This window comes from Tupaia chinensis, unplaced genomic scaffold (genome assembly GCF_000334495.1).
Source record: "Tupaia chinensis unplaced genomic scaffold, TupChi_1.0 Scaffold140356_1, whole genome shotgun sequence".
Taxonomy (NCBI): domain Eukaryota; kingdom Metazoa; phylum Chordata; class Mammalia; order Scandentia; family Tupaiidae; genus Tupaia; species Tupaia belangeri.
Window position 1 is genome coordinate 52444 of NW_006200233.1, and position 9232 is coordinate 61675.

The following is a 9232-nucleotide window of genomic DNA, read 5'->3' on the forward strand; positions in this document are numbered from 1 at the left end:
TGGCGAGCGCACGCGCCCTACAGTGAAAATCTCTCCAAAAAAAACAAAACAAAACAAAAAACAAACAAACAAAAAAACAGGGCTGGCAGGTGGCGTGGTGGCTAAGGGCACTGGACTCCCACATGGCCGACCGGATGTGCGTCCTGGACCTGGCATCTTGCTTCCTCACTTTCCTCATTTCTCTCTTTCTCACTCTGTCCCTCTCAGGTCAAATTAAAATAAAGTTAAATAAAATATCTCTTAGGGAAAGTAAAAAAGGGAGGACAAAGTCTCCTGAATCTTGTCAGGATGCCGCTTTCCAGGAAATGTCTGGAACAGCCTAGAACTTCTGAGCTAATGCCAGAGAGCAGAAGAGGGCCAGGTGTGACGCAGAGGAGGAGCCCCCCGGCCTTTGAAAGACACCTCCCGTCCTTATTGTTTATGCTAGCCAAAGGGGGGGAGCAGAAAGCACCCCGGGGGGCGTGGCCCGTGCGGTCTCTTCTCCATCTCTCCCAGCTGTTGGGATTGGGGGGCTCTTGCATGTGCACCTGGCGTGCTCTGCAAGCTGCTGGGGTTAGGATCGAACCACAGCTGCCACATGGGCTCTGGCTCCTCAGCCGAAGGTACAGGGCTGGCCCTTCATGGCCCTTCACTGCTGCCATTTCCCATCCGGGGGAATGGACGTTCCTCAACCCCTTTTCCTCTATTCTCCTCTCGGGATTTGGGGCACGCACACGCATGCTCACGTGTCTCGAGCCACCGAGTCCGGGGTGCGACTGGAGTGCCTGGACCTGCGGGAGCAGCCGCCTTAGCTGCCGCGCCGCCCGCTGGCCCCAGGTGTCCCTGACGGTCCGCTCGGTTGGTTTACAATTCTAGAACCGGGCCACACGTCGGCCTACGGCAGGGTTCTTGTTCCTGACGTTCTGTTCACTTCAGAGACACCGGCGAGGGGTGCTGGTGAACGACTATTCAACGGCAGGAAGCCGCGGAAACCCGGGCGGGAAGGAAGAAGGCCCCGCGCCCGAGTGGGATTTTCAGGGCGTTACCGAGCCCGCGAGGCTCCCTCGGTGTTAAGTACCGCACCCGCTCGGGTGGCTTTTCTCCAAGGACCTTCCGGACCGGCTGTGCCTGAAGGCTTTCGGAGCACAGTCCTTACACGCTAGAGCGTACGGTGGTCACAGTTTTTTTTTTTTTTTTGACTTTTGCTCTAGGGTGTGTTTGTTTGCTGGGGAGAGACAGAGCGAAAGGGATGGTGAGAACTCATCCCCCACGGGGCATGGCCACACCACAATCCCTTCTCCGTTCTCTTCTTGGGATTTTGGGCACGCACACCCGTGTGCCTGGAGTGGCTCAGGAGTTGCTGGGTTTGGGACTCAAACCTCATGCTCTACCGTGAGAGACCCAGCACTCTCACCACACCACCTACTGGCCCAGGAAAATCATGTACGTTTTTCTGCAGGACCAGCAGATGGCGTAGTGGTTACATGGCTGGCCGACTGGGACTTGAACCGTGGTCGGCCATGTGGGATCCCGCTGCCCTAAACACTGTGCCGAGGAGCTGGCCTCTATTTCCATGCCTCAGCACAGACTTAGGAAAGGTTTTCCCCGCCCTCCTTCACTGCTAAAAGGAACAACATGGACCCTGCTAGGCACGTCCTTCCTGAAGTACAGTGAAGGGGAAGGCTCTCTGGGCCCCCAGAATGAAATGTCCCTGTGTCGCTCAGGCGGGTGCTGGCCAGCAGGGCAGCAGAGACTGACCTGGAGCAGGGGCGAGGCACAGAGGGTTTCCGTGTCCCTGGGGTGCATCTCTGCTGCCTCAACCCTGCCTCAACCACGTGGTCCTCCAGGGAGTGTCAGCCTCTCCCGGCCACACACAGACTCCACTCCTCTGCTTAGGGTCTGCTGTCTGGACCGCACGACTGCCCGACCTCCAGAGAGAGGCCCCAGGGTGCACAGGCCACCCTCGGGCGAGGAGCTGGGAGGGAGGCCCACCGGTCCCTGGGCTGCGTGCATGTGCGTGGACAGCCTGCGGGGACTGTTCCTCACGGTTCCTGAGCGTGTAGGCCAGCGACCACACAGACACTCGCCTGGGTCAGCAGGCAGCGTGCTGAGTGAGGCAGCTGGACCCCACGGGGCTGACTGCGGTTGGAGTCCCTGACCCAGGCTGTGTGCCCAGAATCCCGGGAGGAGAGTGGAGAGAGGGGGTGATTCTCACTCTCTCTCCGTCTCTGGAGAGCACATATCCTATAGCAAAAATTTAAAACAAAAACCAAACCCAAACGAAAACCACTTACCCAGAGACAGGAGGGTTTCCGAGGCCACGCTCCTGATCTCCTCGCTGTCGGACTGACACAGCGTCGCCAGCATCCTGACGCTCTCAGTTGCCTGTGGGGGGAGCTCAGGTAGTGCTCGGCTGAGACCCGGCCCAGCCTGGCGAGCGCCGAGTGCCTGGAGGGCTTGGAAGCACCATGCCTGGGGCTGCAAGTCCAGCCAGGGCCAGCACTGACCCGGCCCTCCCCGGAGGGCACGGGCTGTGGGGGCCACGTGGACGCTCTGTGCCTAGGGTCCCAGGACGGAGACTGGTACCTATGTTCGCGGGAGCTCTGACGACCCCACACACTCCCTGTTTCCTAGGGGACCGCAGGCCTGGAGCTGTGACGGGCGGGCAGCTGGTCCAGACGGGCCCTCCCTGACTAGCTGCTCCCCACGGCCCACGGCGCCGAACAGCTAAGTTAAGAACACCCTGGCTGGAGGGGGACGAAGACCAGCCACACGGATTCTCCTACTTGGTGTCTGCTGGCGTCTATCGACTGAGTCAGGTGGTCTGCAAGGCGTGGGGGGTTCCTGACAACCGGCACGGCTCGGCACCCAGGGGTCTACACTCCAGCGGAAGACGCGGGCTAACCGGGGACAGTGATGGTGTAGTGAGCAGGGTGGGGCCCAGAGAGGGCAGAACGGGACTGGGAGGTCAGGGCACGCTCCCCGAAGTGGGAGCAGCTGAGTTGGCGTGCAGTGGACGTGTGCGTGTGTGTGCACACGTGTTGACGGGTGGTGCAGGAGCAGTCCAGGACATAAACTGTACACGAGAGACAGCTGACGGCAGGACGCAGAACCCAAAGGTGGCTGGGACTGGAGAAGGCGGGGACCTGTCTCGGGGCTCACAGCCTGGAAGGGTGGGGGCTTAGTTTGGAGTCTGTGCCTTCACTCCACCTGAGTCTTAGAAGCCACGGGACAGTTCAGGTGGGACCTGTGTGTCATGAGCATTCTGCCCTTGGGGGGTGGGCAGGGACAGAGAAGGGGAACAGACCAAAGGTGGGGCTATGGGGTGGCAGACGAGTGGGCAGGGAGGATGAGGAGGGGTCACTGTGGACTTCGGGGTTTCTAGCAGGACCTCCCAGAGCACGGGCAGGGCTGGGTGAGGAAGCAGCGAGCTGGAGGCCACGCATGTGCGTGCAGAGCGGCATGGACATGGGGACTGTGGGGCAGGGTCAGAGGTGGAGGGAGGGAGCCTGCCTTCTGAGACTCGGACTCCTGCGGGTTCCCAGGGCCAGCGGGGTAATGGGACACTTCTCTTTGTTGGAAGATGGTGAGGCACGTGAAGGGTGCAGGCGCGGGGCACCGGCAGGAGGCAAGGCGGACAGGGGGGCCCCGTTGCAGGTGCCTCAGCAGCCGGGAGGGTGTGGGTCAGCGGCCCACGGAGAGGGAGCTGAGGACTAGGCCGCACTGACAGGGACCTGGACCAGCCTGGTCAGAAAAATGGGACGCATCCGCTTGCTAGCAGGGATTGTCAAAACGTCCTTTTCCCTGCCTTAGGGAACACCCAGGGTCACTGGTTCGGGTGAAAAAAACCCGAGAGGCTGTTTGCGCAGCACACGGCGTGTACCCTCTCGGGAGCTGCAGGCCAGGCATGGCTTAGGGACAGGGCTCCTATTCCACATGAAGGACCCTGCTGTCGAGGAGAAAGGACAAATGGACAGGAGCCTGGCCTGGGCTACCCACGTGGGAGGTGAAAGCTGTCAACCTTGCAGCATGGACACCCCACACAGAGTGGCACACCCGACCTCTGCGTGGGCTGCTGAGCCACGCGCCTGTTACCCTGTCTGTCATAGGCGTCACCGGGGGCAATGTCGCATGCGGGAGCAGGCTCAGATACAGGGCTCTCGCCGTGGTGTGCGAGGGGCCCGGAGGTAAGGTTCTGACCCCGTGACCAGGCAGGCCAGGGGTGTTGGAGCGGTTCTTCCCAACCACGACCTTCTCTGGGCATCAGTCCCTTTCTTCTCCCTGTGTCAGGCCTGCAGCCCCTGCCCCTCGTGCTGCCGGACTTCCAAAAGTTAGGGTGTGCCTGCCTACTCGGTTTCTCAAGGGCGACTGGTCCAACGTCTGTGGACATGCCATCTTGCTGTCGACAGGGGGACACGCTCAGGCCGGGGGTTCTCCGTGCACTGTTTCTGCTCCACCCTCCCACCGGGTCCTGCCACCTCCCTTCGACGCGGAGACTCGGGGGGCTCCACAGGACAGACGGGGAGGCCTGGAAAGGAGCGGCCTGCCGGATGTCAGTACTTGGCAAATTCTCTCGTGCCTGCCACCTGCTGCAGAGGGGACAAGCCCGTGAAACCCCCACATCATCTCCTTGGGGGACAAGATATGCTTTTCTCTTCTAACCTGAAAGCAAACTGATTCCTGAGAGCCATCGCAAAACAACTGGTTTCTGTCCCTTCCCGACTTCGCAGAGTCCACACCACGGGCAGCTCCTGACTAAGGAGAAGAAGCCCTGAGCTAAGGAAAGCGGAGACATGGAACACCTGACAGGTGCGTCCGCCTGGGGAGGAGGCTGGGCCGGCCCGGGCGCTGGGGCTCCGGAGGGCTCACCTCCAGGCTCCTCAGGGCCAGGCAGGCAGCCTTCTGTAGCTGCAGGTCTGTCCTCGTTAGCGCTTCGCAGTAGTAGAGCAGGGCCTGAAAGACAGGGCGCAGCGTGAGGACGCCCACCGCGTGCTGCTTCACAGGCCACGTGTCATGCCAGACAGGCGACGGCAGAAAACCAGGCATGTGGCACCCTCCAGAGGGTCCCTCAAATAGTTCAGTAAAACTCATGCTGATTAAAGGGCCCTGTGTCCACTGAAGAAACTGTTCGTATATTCTATCAGGTCTGAGGCTCTGGGGACGACGAGGTTGGAGATACAAGTTAGGAGCAGCCCATGGTCTAATGCTCAAGGGAGCTGGTGGTTCGAATCCCAGCCCCGGCAGCAAGAAAAACACACCAGATGCATGTGCATGTGTGTCCGAAACCCTGATGGGATGGAAAAACAGAGAAGGGATTCAGGTGTGACCACATCCCATGGGGGGGCACACGTGTATACTCACATGCACACATATGTTCAGAGGTAGGAACTAAGGGACGCCCACCAGTATGAAATAAAGAAACAGATGATGGGTCAGCAGGTGGCATTGTAGCTAAGGCACTGAACTCCCACATGGCTGACCACAGCTCGAGGCCCTGACCTGGAGGCTTGGGAATCACAGCACCCTCACGCTCTCTGCCTCTGTTTCCCCAGTGAGCACACACGCCCTATGACAAAACCTAAAATAAAACAGATGACAGGACACCGCACAGACACGCCATTAACCCACAACACAGTAAGGTAGATTGGTACTCTCGACCATGGCCAGGCAACAGCCCTGACACGCGCATCCTATGGGCAGACTGGGAGCCCACTGTGGGACGGCCGGTCACGCTCACACCGACACAGCAGGTGTGACGGCGCGGACGCGGGTCCTAACGGCTTCCTCCGGGAGTGTGGCCCCCGACTGCCCTGCTTCTGTCCTTTCAATGGTTTACAGAGTACAGATGTTCAGTTTCCAAAACTGGCCGGAGAGAGACAGACAGAGACAGAGACAGAGACAGAGGGCGAGGGCGAGGGCGGGCCAGGGGCCGTGGTGACGCCCCAACCCTCCATTCCTCTGTCCTGTTGCGACATGGGGCACATACGCACGCATCCGTGTGTTTTTCAGTCTGCCGGGGCCAGGATTCAAACCGTGACTGGCCATGTGGGATCCGGCTCCTTTAGTCACCAGCCCAGCGCTGGCCCCGAGTATGTGTAACCGAGAGCGAGATTATTCTGCCAGCCAGCGGACGCTGCCCGCACCGTACCCAGCACGAGGTGAAACCAGCTGCAGCCAGCGGGCACTGGGGTCCCACCTTTTCCCGGAAGATCTCGTTTTTGGAGGCTGCGGCCAGGCACAGGGTCACGGCTTCGCTCACCGCGCTGTCGTCCCGTGTCAGCAGCAGCGCCAGAGCGCGGAGCACTTCCTGCGGCACCGGCAGGTGGCTTGGCACGAGGTCACTCACCGCCTGCCGCAGCTTCTCGGCCTGGAGCGTCTGCAGGGCCTGAGCCATGGCCACTGTGGGGAGAAGGACTGTCAGGCGGGTGGGGGAGGCGCTGCTGGGAGTTCATGCCCCCGCCCAGCATGTGTGTAGACGCGGCATAGGACACAGCCTGCTCACGCGGTGACGAAGGCCCAGGGCAGACAGCACATCCCGTAGGCCCCACAGGCCCGCGGAGCCGCACGTGCGAGGGAAGCAAGGCGTGTTTTGTGTGTGCGTGCGTGTGTGAGGAGCATTTTTAGAAGCAGGTGCTTTTCCACGTGCGTGCACATGTGCAGGTGTCACTCTCGCTGCCCGTCTTCCAGCTGGGCCCATCCGCAGACCCTACCCTGGGCGAAGCCACCCTACTCTGTCTGCTCTGCTCCGTGGCCCTCGTGGGCTCCCACTTGGTGGCACACGGAGACCGTGAAAGTCTGAGTCGTCTGGGCAGCTCGGCCAAGGAAGGACTTGCCCTCCTCCACCCTGCGGGGGTGTCTGGCCGGGGCCGTCGTTCAGGGCCACCCTGGGCCAGCGCTGTGTCTGCACCAGGGAGCACAGACGCTGAGACTCACAGTCACAAGGCAGTGGCCTCTGCACGTGGGCACGCCAGGACTGCCACACTGGATTTTGCTGTAAGGCCCTCTTCCCTCACAGGCTCGGTTTTCGAGCTCGCTCTCTGGGCAGCTCCATCTGGGCAGGGGCTCGCTCCACGCAGACCCTCCCAGCGGCTCTGAGACCCAGAGCAAAAAAAAGGCTCGCGCTTGCTGCCCCTGCCCCTGCCCCTGCCGTCCCCGTCCCCATCCCCGGGTCTGCAGCCCCGTGTTTAGTTCACGATTCCCTTCCCTCCCCACTCTCTAAGACAGCCCCCCTGTGTCACCATCCTGCCTAGGCCTCCTGGCTGAGACTCCAGGGCACGCCATGCCGGCTCCCTTTTAGGCAGAGCTTCGCTATTGCCAGGCCAGCCTCGAACCCGCGACCCTCCTGCCTCAGCCGTCTGAGTTGCTGGGATCTCGGGCGTACTCCACACCCAGCTTTCGGTTGGATGGGGAATCGAACCCGCTTCCCACGGGGTCCCAGCCCGCAGAGAAGAGTGTCTTAGCAGCGTGCACCACGGGAAAACTTCCCTATGCTCATTTCTGTCTCTTACAGACGCAGACTCCACCAAAAGGGGCGGAGCGCAGCCTGCCTGCAGGCCCGGCCCCACGAGGGCAGAGCTGTAACGAGCAGACTCTGCCTGCCCTGGCCGGCCTCCGGGGGCGGTGGGATGACCCCGCGAGTCCCTGGTCGTTCCCGGGGCTCATCATGGCAGACGTCCAGGGGTCACCTACGAGGCAGAGCTCAGCTCAGGGCTGCCCTTGGGGAAGGGAGAAGAGCCACCGTCTCAGCGCTGGAGCAGGAAGGCCGGCGTGACTCGGCGAGGACATACCCACCTTGCCTGGCCAGCTGGCTCAGGTGGCTCTCCAGGTCACTCACGCCGTGGCTGGTGAGGTAGCTGTGATACTGGAAGATGGTGACGACTTCCGAGGACAGGCAGGAGGGCGGCAGCGGCTCGGCCCGGTCCAGGATGCGGGACACCAGTGTTCGGAACACTGTTGGGGGAGGACATGCAGCCCTGAGGAAACGCGGCCACTCACTCGGGCGGTCACTCGCTACCTGTGGGGCGCCGCGGTGCGGGCCAGGGGGCTCTCGTGTGCACACGCCCTGGTCACTGCCGATCACCAGGACACGGGGCACTGGCACCCCTGCGGTCCAGAGCCAGCTGCTCACGGCAGGGGACGGACACCCCGATTTCTGTCAACTCAGTTAGCTCGCCCGCTCCTGGCTGTCGTTAGCGGGGCCACGCAACACACACCTTCCGTATGTGAGCCCTTCAGTCAAGGAGCCGGGGGCTCCTCTCTGCTGACAGTGGCGAGGTAGTCTTCAAAAACTGCGTGGAAATCCCCATTACGGGGAAAGGTTATGGTTTTTTTTCTAGAGATTTTTTGCTACAGGGCATGTGTGCTCGCTGGAGAGACAGAGAGATAGAAAGCGTGAAATCACCCCTCGGGGGCATGACCACGCCGCAGTCCCTTTTCCAGTCTCCTCTCTGGATTTTGGCACGCATACACGTGTGTTGACATGAACTTGACGGACCTGGGTCCAGGACTCGAACTGCAGTTGGCTACGTGGGAGTCCAGCGATGTAACCATTTTACGCCACCAGCTGGTCCCGGGGTAAGTCAGGATGTACCTGTGCCCTGGTGGTGGGCACTTCTGGGTCTTGTGGGGAGCTGCTGGAATCTCATTCAGGCCCTTTCACGGACCTAGGAGCGGACCTGCTGGGTCACGGCCCGGGCGCCCTGAGCTTCAGAGGGAGCGGCCAGCCAGGCTTCCAGAGCTCGGCTCGGCCTTGTCCGGGACATTGCAGAGAAGACGGGCCTGCCCTGAGCAGCAGTACCGAGACCAGCACCCGACCAGTGTCTGCGCGGGACCACAGCTCGCGGTGTGGCTGAGTCTGCCACGGCCCTGGCAGGTGGAGGGGCCGGCCCTTCGTGCCCGGGTCCGCGCTCTCCCTGCCGCCGGCCTACCTGGGTCGGCGAGTCCTGGGTGCTCCTCGTTGACGGCCCTGGCGAAGCCGGCCTCCAGCTGTGCGATCACCCTGTCGGCCGGGCTGTGGTAGACGCCCAGCGGGCTGCAGCACTTGGCCCAGAAGGACAGCAGGGACAGCTTTTGGTGGAACTCTGGGATGGCTGAAAAGGAGGCAGGCGCCATGACTGCGGTGCCGAACGCAGACCCAGCCATGGCCTGCCGGCGGGCGGCGCCCCAGAGCCTCCGCCCCGAGACCAGGTGTTCAGTGGACGCTGTGAGACTCTGCTCTGGGGGACAGTCCGAGGGGCGGGGATTGTGACGAGGC

At 61.7% G+C, this 9232-nt stretch overlaps 1 protein-coding gene across 1 annotated transcript in view; it reads right to left on the reverse strand.

Annotated features, from left to right (window-relative positions):
- Positions 1–9232, reverse strand: part of RIPOR2 (RHO family interacting cell polarization regulator 2) — a 108568-nt gene that overhangs the window by 1139 nt on the left and 98197 nt on the right. Inside the window, 5 exon segments of the mRNA XM_014593364.2 lie at positions 2274–2364; positions 4849–4932; positions 6176–6378; positions 7771–7929; positions 8907–9068. Coding sequence (XP_014448850.2) covers positions 2274–2364; positions 4849–4932; positions 6176–6378; positions 7771–7929; positions 8907–9068 — 699 coding nt within the window.